The following is a 14032-nucleotide window of genomic DNA, read 5'->3' on the forward strand; positions in this document are numbered from 1 at the left end:
GTATCCAATTTCCCTCCAAACCCCTTCCCCTCATCCCTCGTTTCCCTCCCCGTGCCTCAGTTTCCCCCATACCCCATTTTCTCATGGTATCCCTGTTTCCCCCCCTCCCCTGTGGGTTCCCCCTCCATGCACCATTTCCCTCCATTCCCCTTCCCTCCTCCCTCAGTTCCCCCTGTACCCATTTCCCCCATCCCAGGTCCCCCACTCCACTCATCCCTCCGTTTCCCCTGTACCCCAGTTTCCCACGTGCCTCAGTTTCCCTCACACCCCACTTTCCCCTGCACCCATTTCCCTCCCTGCTCGGTTCCCCCAATATTTGCTTCCCCTCTGTACTTCAATTGCCCCCCCATGCCTCAGTTCCCCCATACCCATTTTTCACCTCATGTCCATTCCCCCCATGCCTCAGTTTCCTCTAATCCCTTGGTCCCCCATCCCTATTTCCCCCCTGTACCCCAATCTCTCCCCCTCCCAGTCCTCCCCCGTGCCTCAGTTTCCCCCTGCCCATTCCCCCTCCACTTTAATTTCTCCCCCCCATTTCTGTGCCTGTTTCTCCCATACCCGAGTTTCCCCCGTACCCCAATTTCCCCCTCACCCCCATTTCCCCCCGTGCCTGTTTCCCCCCCCCATACCCCAGCTCTCCCTCCACCCCCCCCAAACCAGAGGCGGCTCCAGCCGACCCATCACTTCACTTTTATTGAGACTTTTTGTTTTTGAAGTTTGCTTTTTGGACTCGGTGGATCGAAACATTCGGACGAAACCTCCCGAAAATAGTAAAACCAAGAAAAAAAAAACTACTCGGGGGGGGAGAGAAAGCCCCCCTGCCCCTCCCCAAGGCACTTTGGGGGGCCGTGCCGGGCGGGCAGTAAACAAGCCGGCTTCTCTGTACCACACCGGCCACGGGCGCCGCGCCCGGGGGCACCCCCAGCGCTCCAACAAACCCAATTCCACCCCGTTTCCCCCCAAACTGGTGGGGGGTGGGGGAAAGGCAGGGGGAGGGGCGGGGGGGCTTTCAGGGGGTCAGGAGCTGCCGGCTGAGCGCGGGGGCTTCTCTGTACTCACGCCCCCACCTCGGCACACAATAAATACACCAAACCTTCAAGTATCGAGGGCCAAATCCTCCCCTTTCCCCCCAAAATCCGGACAGAGTTGGGGGGTACCCCCCCATCGGTGGGACGGGGGGGGGAGGTTGTGCAGCTGGGGAGTCGCTTCAGCTTTTGGATTAAAACCCAAGAAAAGAGAAATGTAAAATATTTTCCTCCGGTACCGAACCCTCGGTGGGGGGGGGGGGCTGGGGGGGTCTGGGGGCGGGTTTTAGCGTGTCCCCCCCACAATGTGCATTTTTGGAGCAAAAAGAGGTTAAAAATGAGGGTTAAGAACCAAAACCAGCACCAGCGAGGTCCCAGGGAGGACGGGGAGGTGGAATGGGGTGTCCCCCCACAATGGGACTGGGAGCTGTGGGGGGGACGACTGGGGGAGCCAAAATGGAGGAGATTTTGTATCCCCCCCCTGCAGCAGGACTAGGGGGACAGTGGGAGCCAAAATGGGGTGTGTGTCCCCCGCAGCAGGACTGAGGGGATGGAGATCCAAAATGGGGTGTCCCCCTGATGTAGTGGAATTTGGGGCCAAGGAGGGGATGGGGGGGACACAAAATGGGTGTCCCTCCCTGCAGCAGGACTGGTGGGACCCAAAATGGGGTGCCCCCCCCTGCAGTGGGGGGAGGCTGGGGGGGGCACTTGGGGCCTTTTTCCCATATCCAAGGTTGGAGTCAGATGGGATTTGTTAAAAACCATCCGGAGGGATTTGGAGGGACACGGGGGGGGGGCCCTGGGAGAGGCACGTGGTCCCCACGCAACCGAAACGATGGCGAGAGAGAGAGAGAAAAGGAGGGGCTGGGGGGGGCCGGGAGCTCTTCCCCCAGAGCCCACGGGCTTCTCTGTAACCTACGCCCGTGGGAGTGGGGGGAAAAGCCCTAACAAGGCTCTTTTTTCCTCAGTATTTTAGTTTTTTGGGCACTTCCCAAGGGAAACTGTCCCTACCAAAGTGGCCATAGGCTGCAGTCCTCTGATAGAGGGGCTTCTTCAGATCCAGATCCCTGGAATACACAATTCCCGACTCAGTGAGGCGGCCCCGGGGTCCTGCCTTCGCCCCTTCCCTGCCTGGCCGGGGGGTCTGCGGCGGTGCCTCCGTGTCCCCCCCACCCCCGCGGGGCGGTTGGAGCTTCCCGGGGGCTCTCCCTGAGCCCCTCAAACGCTCCTGGCCCCGGGGAAGCTCCAAGCGCTCGGCTCCGGCGGATACTTACCCGGAACGCGCCTCCTCCTGCGGCCGAGCAGCTCCGCGCGGGGTCCAGGGCGCCAGGCGGTCCCCGGGCTGCTCCGGGAGGGACCCCCGCCCACCCCGGCCCCCCCCCCGGCGCGGCCCCCCCGCACCCGTTACCTGACGATGACCCCGGGCCGCAGGTCAAAATTCTTCTTGACGATCTCCAGCAGCTCCCGCTCGCTCTTCTGGGAGGTGCCGTAGTGGAAGATGGAGATGGACAAGGGGTGCGAGACCCCGATGGCGTATGAGACCTGTGGGGGAACTGCGGGTGAAGCCAAGTCCCTGCCTGGACCGGCCCCCCCCGGACAGCCCCCCCTGCCCAGCACCCACCTGGACCAGCACCCTGCGGCACAGCCCAGCCTTCACCAAGGACTTGGCCACCCAGCGTGCGGCGTAGGCGGCCGAGCGATCCACCTTGGTGTAGTCCTTGCCCGAGAAGGCGCCGCCGCCGTGGGCCCCCCAGCCCCCGTACGTGTCCACGATGATCTTACGGCCCGTCAGCCCCGCGTCGCCCTGCGGGGGACAGCAGTGTCACAGCTGTGTGCCGGCACTGTCACCAGTGTCATCAGCAGCACCAGCACTGTCACCAGCGTCACCACCAGCGTGGCACCACCTTCGCCACCAAGCCATCACTGCACTGTCACTGCCACCACCACACCCGTGACTGCTACGCTGTGACCACCACTGTGCCATGCCGTCACCACCACCGTCACTGTGGTCACCACAGTGCCGCCACCACGGTGCCCTCGGCCGCACCTGGGGCCCGCCGATGACGAAGCGCCCGCTGGGCTGCAGGTGGTAGATGGTGTCGTCGTCCAGGTACTTGGGGGGCACCACGGCCTTGATGACCTTCTCCTTGAGGGCATCGCGCATCTCGTCCAGACACACGTCCTCGTCGTGCTGCACCGAGATCACGATGGTGTGCACCCGGATGGGGATCACGGCCCCGCGGTCCTGCATGTACTGCACCGTCACCTGCCAGGGGACACGGGTCAGGGGCCGCCGGGGGGGAGCAGGGGGCTCCCCGGGGGTTTGGAGACCCACCAGCACCTCACCTGTGTCTTGGAGTCGGGGCGCAGCCAGGGCAGGGCTCCGCTGCGGCGCAGCTCGGCCAGCTTGGCGTTGAGCTTGTGTGCCAGCACAATGGTCAGGGGCATGCACTCCTCTGTCTCATCCGTGGCGTACCCGAACATCAGCCCCTGCCGACAGGGACGGGGGGGGTCACACCCCAGCCTGCTCACACTGCGGGGTCCCACCCCAGCCCCAGTCCCACTGCAGGGTCCCACCCCGCCCCACTGACCCCGCGGCAGCCCCGTATTGCTCTCACCTGGTCCCCGGCGCCGATGTCCTCCTCGCTGCGGTCCAGGTGCACGCCCTGGGCGATGTCCGGGGACTGCTGCTCCAGGGCCACCAGCACGTTGCACGTCTTGTAGTCAAAGCCTGGGGGGGAGGCTGTTGGTGAGCCCAGTGCCACCCCTGTGCTGCCACCCAGCTGGGGACACCCCGGACGCACCTTTGGAAGAGTCGTCATAGCCGATGTGCCGGATGGTGTCCCGGACCACCTTCTGGTAGTCCACGTTGGCCCGGGAGGTGATCTCCCCTGCCAGCAGGATCATCCCGGTCTTGGCCACCGTCTCTGTAGGGACAAGGTGACGTCAGAGCGGTGTCACCACCGGCGTCACCCACCCACTGTCCCCCGGTGCCCCCACTCACCACAGGCCACCTTGGCATCGGGGTCCTGCTTGAGGTGGGCGTCCAGGACGGCGTCACTGATCTGGTCACAGATTTTATCTGGGGACAGGGAGAGCGGGAGGCGTCACAATGGCGTGGGACAGCCCAGCCTGGCCCTGCCTGGCCCTTCCTTCCGGAGCCTCTGGCACAGCCCAGCCAGGATCCAAGATCCAAACCCTGTAATCCATAATCTGTATGCCCCCCGGGGCACAGAGAGCCCTTGCCTTGTTCCCAGCCTGGAATTCCAGGCATGTCCCAGTTAAGCTCCAGTCCCAGCCAGGGCCAAGGGGATCAAACCCATATCCCGACTTTCCAAATCCAGTTTCCAGCAGCTCCAGATGTGCCCGATGCCAGAGCTGCTCCAGCCATATCCCACCAGACACCCAGCTCCCTCCTGCTCCCAGGGGGCTTTATTTGGGATGGGGGACACCTCCCACCCGCTCCGGGGTGTCCCAAGGGCCGCTCGTGTCCCCGGGACTGCGGATGTCCTTGGGAGCGACCTTCCAGGCAGGACTGGGGGGGAGGATGAGGCAGCGCTTGGCTGAGGTGAGCAGAGGGGGGTTCCCCAGATGGTTTTTGGGGTTGAAGAGTGAGGAAACGGACTTTGCAGCTTCCTCCCTCGTGGTAGCGTGGGGGGAGCCCCAGAAGCATCCCTAGAACAGCCACAGGTTGTGGGTGCTGGAGCCAGAGGGACTAGAGCTATGGGGTGCTGGGGGTGCTGTGCTCGAGCAGTGGGTGCTGGAGCATCCGGAGCTGGTGGGGGGCTCAGAAGGTGCTGGAGTGCCCGGAGCTGGGGGGTGCCGGGGGTGCCCTGGCAGCGGGTGCTGGGCACTGGCAGCTGCCTACGCAGATTAACAGTCATGTGCCCCAAATCGGCGAGGACAAAGGCGGGGGGAGCCCGGCACGGGCTGGCACCGAGCTGAGAAAGCTCCGAGCCCCCACGGAAGCAGTGTGTGACACCCTCCGGCTTCGGCTGGGGGGCACCTCTGGGGAGACCCGCGACGCTCCATCACAGCTTGGACGTCATCGGAGACCCCTGGGGAGCGTGCGGTGCGCTGAGGGTGGCACCGAGCCCCGGGGCGGTGTGGGGGGGGTCACCGGGCCTGTCCCGGCCCCGGCACCCACGCGGGGGGGAGGGGGGCGTGGGGTGCGGGGGCACCGGGAGCTGCTTAGTCACGGCTGAGTCACGGCGGCACCGGCCCCATCCCCGCCCCACCGTCACCCCCGTGTCCCCCCCGTTCCCCCCGTGTCCCGCCCCACGCGGGCAGCACGTGCGCGCCGGGCCCGCAATGCGGCGAGCGCGCGCCCGCCTCACACTGCGCGCGCGCCCGCGCGCGTCACCGCCCCCCCCACATACACACACACACACGGCCCCTCCATCCTCATCCTCGCCCTCTTCATCCCCATCCTTCCTTCTTCATTTTCGTCCTCATCCTCCTCCTCCCCCCCACGCCCGGCCGCGCCTGCGCGCTCGCCGCCCGGCCCCGCCCCGCCCGGCCCGCACCTGGGTGCCCCTCGCCCACGGACTCGGAGGTGAAGAGGAAGGTGCCCTCCTCGATGAACACCTCGTGGAAACCGTTCAGCTGTCCGTTCATGGCGGCGGCGGAGGGCGGCGACTGGCGGCGGGGGAAGCACGAGAACAACGAGACCCGGGCGCGGCCGCGACGGACTGAGCGCGGCGCCCGCCGCATCGCCCTTACTTGTAGCCTCCTCGCCCCGCCCCGCCGCCTGATCCAGCCAATGATGAGAGCTGTAAGGGCCGCGGGGGCGGGGTGGCGGGACCACTGCGGGTGGGCAGGGGGACAGCGTTATGTAACGCCGAACGCGGGCTCCGCCGCCGGGACAGCCCTGCGCTCCCCGCCGCTGGCCGAGCGCTGACCGGCGTTAAACGGGCGTGCGAGACGTCTCCGCTGCCTCGCGCGGCGCGGCGCCTTGGGCGTGCACCGGCGTCCCCCGCGGTCCCCTCCCGTGAGGGCCGCATGGTGCGGCCCGCGCGGCCCGGCGGCGAGAGGCGCGCGACGGTATGCGCATGCGCCATGCGGCGGCGCGAGACGCGTACTCGCGGTGTGGTCAGGGAGGCCCCGCCCCTCGCCGCCATCTTGCGCCGAGCGGCGCCGCCATTGTGCGGGCTCTGCCCCGCGGGCACTGGCCCGGCCTTGTCCTTACCCCTCGTGCCCCCCCCCGGCACCGGCCCATGGGGATGCCCCGGCACTGCGGCCCGGCGGGCCAGGGCGCCGCTGAGCGCGGGCACGGCCCCGGATGGCACCCTGGGCCGTTGGGGCTACTCGACGCCTGATGCAACCCCCACCTGCTGTTGCCAGTGCTGGAGCCGCCCCGGGCCCGGCTCCCGCCGCCGCCTCCTCTGAGCCCCGCCCGGGGCTCCCCCGCGTACGATGGCTGCGCATGGGACTCCCCGGGAGCTAGGAGGGGCTGGGTGGTCACCCATGTGCCCAGGACAGATGGATACCCAGGACAGAGCCCAGCACCCAGCCGCTGGGACAGACACCCAGTGTCCCAATGCCCAGGACAGGTGGACACCAGACACCCACACAGCCAGAGCTGATAAGACACCCTGGACAGACAGACACCCAGGAGCCCTGTGCCCAGGACAGATGGACACCTGACACATCTGCCCAGGACAGACAGACACTCAGGACACACAGACATGCAGCACCCCTGGGCCCAGGACAGACAGACGCTCAGGACAGACAGGCCCATGACACCCCCAGGCCTGGGGCAGACGGACACACAAAGACTCCTGTGCCCAGGACAAACGGATACCCCCATAGCTGAGACGGACAGACACAGGGGCCCCCATGCCCAGGACAGACGGACACACAGGCACCCCCGGCCATGTGCGCTCTGGGGCGGAGCCTTGGGACACGCCCCGCCTCCACACCGAATATTTATGAGGGGCGTGGCTTCACAATGCTGTGTATTTGCATATGTGGCAGGGCTAATCTGCATGCAGCGCGGGCCGGTGCCGGGACCGTCCGATTCCTCCTCCCCGGACCCTCCTGCCTCCCGGCCCCCCTCCTTCCGCCACATCAGAGAGCTCGTTTTTTTGTAAAAAATGGTTTATGGGTTCCATTTTTGTATAAAACGCAGGACAGCCCAGCCCCTCAAACCCCCCCGGCTGCTGCCCCACGGGCCCACGGTGTGTCCCACTCGGAATCTAAACCCATCCCAATGTTTCCTCTACAGTCAATCCTCTATGTTCTTCCTTTCAACTATTCCTTAAAAAAAGTTTCCTGGCATCCCCAAGGTGTTGCTGTGCCCAGGTCGGTACGATGACGGGGGATCCGGCACCGCGCTCCCTTACGCCGTCTTCTGCTGCCCCTTCTTTCCAATCAGGGACTTGTGGATGTGGGGGATGACACCTGTGGAGAGAAGGGGAGAATTCCCATCAGGAATTGCAGAATTCCCAAGAAACTGCAAGAACTCCCCAATTCCCAGCAGAGTTTTGGGATAACAGTGTGAATGTTGAGCGGATCCCCCCCTACCCAGTGTGGATCCAGGGAAGCATGGAGCCAGTGGAATTACCCCCACTGCCAAACTCCTGTTTGTTTTCCCACGTCATTCCCACTGAAGGACAGAAAGGAGGGAAGGAGCCCCACCTCCACCGGCGATGGTAGCTTTGATCAGGGAGTCCAACTCCTCGTCACCACGGATCGCCAGCTGCAGGTGCCGGGGCGTGATCCGCTTCACCTTGAGGTCCTTGGAAGCGTTCCCGGCCAGCTCCAGCACCTGTGGGACAGCAGGAAGAGGTGGGAATGCCGGGGGGGAGGGGTGCTGGCCCCGGGGAGGGGGGTCCTACCTCGGCGGTCAGGTACTCCAGGATGGCCGCGCTGTACACGGCCGCCGTGGCCCCCACGCGCCCGTGGCTGGTGGTCCGAGTCTTCAGGTGCCTGTGGATGCGGCCGACAGGGAACTGGGAGGGGGCAATTAACAACCTCATTAACACCCACAGCCCCCTATGATTTGGGCAAAAGAGAGACCCCACCCTGCCTGCCTGGAGCAACTCGACATGATCCTCCCCAAACAGAGGATTTGTCATTACCCGAATTAATTATTCATTATTGTCTAATATATATAATGCATTTATATTGATTATTGTATTTATATATAATATATTTAATTATATAATGTAACACACATTCTATTTGGGCCCGGGAAACTCCCCATCCTGCCTGACTGTGGCTTCCAGGAGCAACTCGACACGATCCTCCCCAAATAGAGGATTTAACTGCCATTACCAAATTTATTTATTTATTACTAACCCACATAATATGTATATTAATGTTATAACACACTGTATTGTTATGATATACTAATATATTATCATATTGCAATAATATAACAAGATGTAACCTTACAGAACATTAAATAATGTAATTGTGCCTTATTTATAATTAATAATTATAGTTAATATTTAATAATTACAATCATTAATTCTCCCAATTAATCCTCCCACCCTCTCTGTCTCACCCGAGAGCAAACCCCCTCTCCCCTCCGCAAGCCCAGGGCTCCTCATCGCTCCATAATCCCCCAAATCCCACAATATTCAGCTTTCACCTCAAACCAAAGGGTTTGGGCCCCCCAGAATTCCCGCTTCCCAACGATTCCCTGTGCCATACCTGCAGGCCTGCTCTCTGGGAGCGTGACACGGCCTTGGCCTTGGCCTTGCCGCTGTCCTTGCCCGCCTTGCCGCCAGCCTGGGGGAGAAAGGCCGCATTAATTAATCTAATTAATCCCCGAATCCAAACAATCTCGTTAATTCTAAGCCAGAGGGACCTGCAGCAGGATAATCCAGCAGCTCCCTGGCAACTCGAGGCTTCTCGAACTGCCTGGATCCGAGGGGACAAGGGGGGTTTTGAGGAGCAGCAGCTGCTCCTTCCCCCAAGTGTCCCAGTCCCGTAATTTTCCAGAAAATGCCAAATGGGGGGGAAAGCATCCCAAAATCCCCATTGTTGACCGTTGTTTTCCAGCAGTTGTGAGCCTATTTTTATTTAAGATTCAATTTCTCCACGTGCTGACACGGGGTGTGGGGCAGGACACTGTTCCAGTAGGTGGGAATGTGAATCCTGTGGGATTCAGAGGTAACTCCCTTCCTGCTCCAGGGTGGGAAATCATGTGGGAGCCCCAGAAATCCCACATTTAATGAAAATCGTGTTTGGGGGGTGGAAATGCCAAAGCCAAGAGTTTGGGAGTCACTCAGGAACAAGGTTTGCCGGGCTCTCCCATCCGCCCTCAGGAAATCCATGGATTGCAGGGACATGGGAAGACTCTGTGACATCACTGATCACTAATGAGAGCTGCTCCTAATGAAGGTGGGAGCTGCAGGAGGGCAGAGGGAGCTGCACCTTCCACGGGGAGCACGTCAGCACCCCCAAATCTGCTCTAGGTAAGAAAGAACAGGAAAAATAATCCCCCGTGTCAGGTTTTCAAGCCCACAGAGAGCCAAAAACCCATAGCAGAGGGAGAGCAGAGCCTGAAAACACACTGGATACTCGTAATCCCTGTTTTTACAGCACATATTGATCCCACAACCCCCATCCCCCCTAAAAAGGAGGAGTTTTGGCTCATGGTGAGGGAGCTGAAAGGACCCAGAGATCCCAGGAGAGTGAGCGGAGCTCGTTAATCCTCAAAACAAGATGCTGGTTAACCTGGGAATGTCCAAGATCTGCATCCCAGCCCAGCTAGGTGGGAGTTAACACCTCTTCCAGCTCAAACATTGGGAAAAAAATAATCACGAGCAGGAATTAATTAATCTCGAGGTGATTAAATGAGTGGCGGGCATGGGGTGAGGCTGGGGGGGATCTGGCTCCAGGAATGCTGGGATCCAGCTGTGGGAATGCTGGTCCCTGGCAAACCCCTCTGTGTCCTGGCACTTGGGACAGGAGGGCCTTCAGGGATGACTCAGAAAAACAGGGAAGCACCGGGAGTTACTTTTATACAGAGAAAACATCACTCCATAAAACTGCAAAACCCAGGGAGGGGGATTTGGGGGGAGAGAGGGGGGATTTGGGTGGATTTGGAGAGAGAAGGAGGATTTGGGGGGAGAGATGGGGGATTTGGGGGAGGGAAGGAGGAGGCAAGGGGGATTTAGGGATATTCCCTTGCTCTAGGAATAAAACACAGCTCTGGGAAAAGCACTGGCTGTTCCCACTGAGGGCTTTTATCAGCCAGCTGTGAACTTTCCCACTTCTCCGTCAGGTTTTCCAGCTGGGAGCCACCTGCCTGGCGGATCTTTACGGGGGGGGGCGTTGACTAAAAACTGGGAAGAAAAGGTCGCCGCCGAAATCCCGAGGTTTGTCCCGGTTTTCTCCAACCCTCCGCGGGGTTGGCAGAGGGAACACACGAGGTTCCAGCTGCCCCCGGGGCTCCCGGACTCTTCTCTCCTGAGGAGGGAATCCCGAGGATTCCTTCCTCCTCCTCCTCAGGAACCGGGGCTCCCGGGGGCTGAGACAATCCCTGCGTCGCATCTGTCCCTCTTTCCCACCCCAGCCCCTCACTGGGAGCACATTCCCGTGCCAACCCCTCCCTGGATTTGACCCGCTGGACCAAGCAAACCACTTTCTTTTTTCCTTCTTCTTGTTGCTTAAAACAGCAACTTTTTATCTCGTGCCGCACATCCCAGATATCCCCGAGCACAAGTTCTCGGCGGTGGGAGTTGTATAATCCGACGGTGACGGTGTTTCCATGTAAACGCCGCGGGATCAGGGCCTTTTTCGCCCACTTCGGAACCCCCGCGGATCCACAGAACTCCCCCACAGATCTCTCACAGAGCCACGGAACCCCCTCTGGGGATCCCCAGAGCCCCCTAAATCCCCCTGCAGATCCACAGAAAACGCCTGGGGGTTTAGAGGACCCATCCAACGCCCCTTCCCCCTCAGACCCCAAACTCCCATGGGGATCCACAGGACCTCCCAAACCCCCTGTGAATCCACAGAATTGCCCCGCGGATCTACGGAACCCCCCGAAACCCCTGTGGGGGCCCACAGAACATCTTACAGAATCACGGAACCCCCAAAAGGACTCCCAGAACCCCCCGAATCCCCCCGTAGAACCACAGAAACCCCCGCGCGGATCCGCGGAGCCCCCGGGTCCTCTGTGAGCGCACGGAACCCCGAAGGCCCCCACGGACCCTCAGAACCCCCCAAACCACGTTGCAGTTGCGCGGAACCTCTCAGACCCTCCGGAACCCCAGCCGCCCGCTTCCCCCGGTGACAGCGTCACCGCCGCTCCCGCCGGGGTCACACGACTGGGGCACCGGGGGGGACGAACCCCCGTTTGCCTCCCCCTCAGGCCCGGCCCTTCCCTCTGGAAGCGCGTTGGGATCTCTCCGGGATCCCGGGGGAGGCGCGGAACCGATGACAGAGGCCGCTCGGGGCCCTCGCTTGACATTTCCCCCCCGGTGACCGACACAAATCGCGGTAACGGCGGACACGGGGCCGCTCTGAAAGCGCCGGAAGGACACCGGATTTAAGGGGCCTGACCACCTCTCTCCCCACAGGCCGGCCCCCGGGGTAGCGCCGGGCCGGGCCCAAGGTCACGGAGCGCGGCCCGGGCTGACAGCGGCAGCCGCGGCCATGCTGCCCCGGCCCCCCCTAAGCCCCCCACGGCCCCAGGACCCCCCCACCCTCACCATGGTGCCGCCGCCGCCGTCCGAGTCCCGGAACCGCCGCCGCGCCCGACCCGCCTCGGGAGCCGCCAGACAATGACCCGCCCGGGCGGGGGCGGCGGGCCGCGCCGCGCTCGCACCAATCAGCGCCTCTAATACTAGTTTGAATATGCAGCCGCCACCAATAGGAGCGAAGCTTCTTTGCCCCGTCCCCGGCTGGCTCCGCCCCGTGGCTCGTTTAACGGCTGTGTTGCTTTTTGCACACGGCACGCAGGCGGGGTGAGGGGCGGGGCGGGGCATGCGCGCGCCGGTGGCGTCACCTCCCGGCTAATGAAAACGGCGGACACTGGGATGGGAGGCGGGGTCAAGGTGACGGACATCTGCGGAAGCCAATGGAAGGCGGGCAGGGGTTTCCCGCCCATTCTGAGGCCCCGCCCCAACTGTGTTTGTGTGAGGGGAGCGGGGGGGGCGGACGCGGGTGTCGCTGAGAGAAGAAGGAGGGGGGGGGCATTGGTTCCCCCGGTACCGGTGGGGCCAGGATGGTCTCACCCACAGACGGTCCCTCCGAGCCGGGGGCTCTGCTCCCGACAGGGTCCGGCCCTGCGCGAGGCCGGGGGAGCCCCCGGCGGGAGGGGTGTCCGCCCGGGGACACCGCGGCCCAGCGGTGCCTCTGACCGTCCTCTGTGTTTTCCACATCCATCCGGGTGCTACCCCGTAGGGTGAGGGAGAAGGGCAGCGGCAGGGAGGTAACACGGACCCCGCAGCACCCTGGGGACTCGGGAGGACCCCGAGAGGCCGAAGGCATAGTCAGTGCTGAGAGCAGGGATCAAAATGTGATCAAAGCCCCCGGAACGCCCTGTAGGTGCGGGTTTTAAAAGCAAACGTGTCACGGGAAATAAATTTCTCGCACCCGAGCCCGTTTAGGCGTCAAAAGGAACCTGACGGTGTGACGAGGTGGGTTTATAAATGGAACGGGGGATTCCCGAGCCAGGGTCCTGCCGGGCAGGGCCGGGAGCCCGGGGCCCCCCCCGGCACGGGCCCTGTCCCCCGGGTGCCTCGGTTCGCCCCCAGCTCCGGGCAGGGGTGGGGGGCACTGTCCCCGCTGCAGCTGCCGGGGGGGCTCAAGGGGTCCTCCAGCCCCCCCGCCCTGCCCCCGGCTGCTCCACGGCCGGAGCAGGAGGAGGAGGAGGACAAGGAAGGCACCTGTCGCTGTCACTGTCACCCCCGGGGCGCCTGGTTCAGGCTCCCTCTGGCACGGAGGGCCCCGCGCAGCCCCCACCCCTCGCTGCAGCTGCCGGGAGGGCTCAGGGGGGCCCCTAGCCCCCCATCCCGCAGCTGCTCCCGGTACCCCCGAGGGGGGCAACACCGCTTGCAGCTGCCCCGGGCAGCAACTGCCGCGGCCCGGGGATCCCTAGGGCTGCCCCGGGGCCTCCGCCGCAGTCCCAGGGCCCCCCGACCCCCGGCTCCGCCCGGAGCAGCTGCGGGGGGTCCCGGGATGGGGCCGGAGCAGCTGCTCCGCTCGGCCCCGGGGGGCTCGGGGCAGGGAGGGGCCGCGGGGGGAGCGGGGGTCGCGCCGGGCCCCGGTGACAGTGACGGCGGTGGCGGCTCATGCGCAGGCGGGTCCCCGCGTGTCCTCAGATGAGCCCGAGCCCGCAGGGAGCCGCAGCGCGGGGGGCGGGGGCTGCGGCACCCACGGCAGGGCACGGAGGGGACACGGGGTAGCACATACACACCTGACACACACTGCACGCAGCCGTGAGAGCGGCACAGAAGCCTTACCCCCCGTACGCACACCCTGTGTCCGTGCCCGTGCCCGCCTGAGCCGTGACGCACACCCCCCACGCCTGTGCCACGCCAGACCCACCCAGCCTCACACCTGCCCACACCGGGCAGCTGTGTGGTGGCACATGTGCCCTACACACAGCTGACACACCCCACACAGTCGTGTGGTGGTACACGCACCTTACCTTACACACCCCACACAGCCCTGTGATGGTGCACACCCCTGACACACACCTGAACACGCCAAACCTCCTCCCTCTCTTCCCATGCCGGTCCCTCACACCTTCCAGCCCCCCCGCCCTGCTCGGGGACACCCCTCAGGACAAGGTGGGGGACCCCACGTGCCCTGTCTGTGCCACCTCACACCCTCACACCACCCCACAACGTCCCCACAACACTCCAGGGTGATCACCCGCCCCTCACCCCAACGGTGGCACCAGCTACCCCTCCCTGACCCCCCCAAGGAGCGAGCCAGGCCCAGGCTGGTTTTTCATTCACTTTTCCGCATACTTTATTTGTTACAAACATACAATTCTTTAAATATAGACTGTAAAACTCCATTTGCAAAAATCTGCTACG

General features: G+C 63.3%; 2 protein-coding genes across 2 annotated transcripts; both read right to left on the reverse strand.

The window, feature by feature from the left end:
• Window positions 1-667: 667 nt before the first annotated feature.
• Window positions 668-5769, reverse strand: MAT2A (methionine adenosyltransferase 2A). Its single transcript, XM_027734811.2, has 9 exons — window positions 5552-5769; window positions 4030-4107; window positions 3830-3952; window positions 3644-3756; window positions 3372-3515; window positions 3073-3291; window positions 2647-2829; window positions 2434-2567; window positions 668-2092 (listed from the first exon to the last, which is right to left on the reverse strand). The coding sequence occupies exons 1-9, from the start codon at window positions 5736-5738 to the stop codon at window positions 1990-1992; spliced, it is 1284 nt and encodes a 427-aa protein (XP_027590612.1). The 5' UTR covers window positions 5739-5769; the 3' UTR covers window positions 668-1989.
• A 1334-nt stretch (window positions 5770-7103) lies between these two features.
• On the reverse strand, window positions 7104-11971 carry LOC113995323 (histone H2A.V). Its single transcript, XM_027735239.2, has 5 exons — window positions 11696-11971; window positions 8685-8762; window positions 7865-7978; window positions 7665-7794; window positions 7104-7427 (listed from the first exon to the last, which is right to left on the reverse strand). The coding sequence occupies exons 1-5, from the start codon at window positions 11969-11971 to the stop codon at window positions 7366-7368; spliced, it is 660 nt and encodes a 219-aa protein (XP_027591040.1). The 3' UTR covers window positions 7104-7365.
• Between the last annotated feature and the right edge of the window lie 2061 nt (window positions 11972-14032).

The sequence above is a fragment of the Pipra filicauda genome, unplaced genomic scaffold (assembly GCF_003945595.2).
Source record: "Pipra filicauda isolate LSUMZ 115617 unplaced genomic scaffold, ASM394559v2 scaffold480_size458065_pilon, whole genome shotgun sequence".
In the NCBI taxonomy this organism is placed as follows: domain Eukaryota; kingdom Metazoa; phylum Chordata; class Aves; order Passeriformes; family Pipridae; genus Pipra; species Pipra filicauda.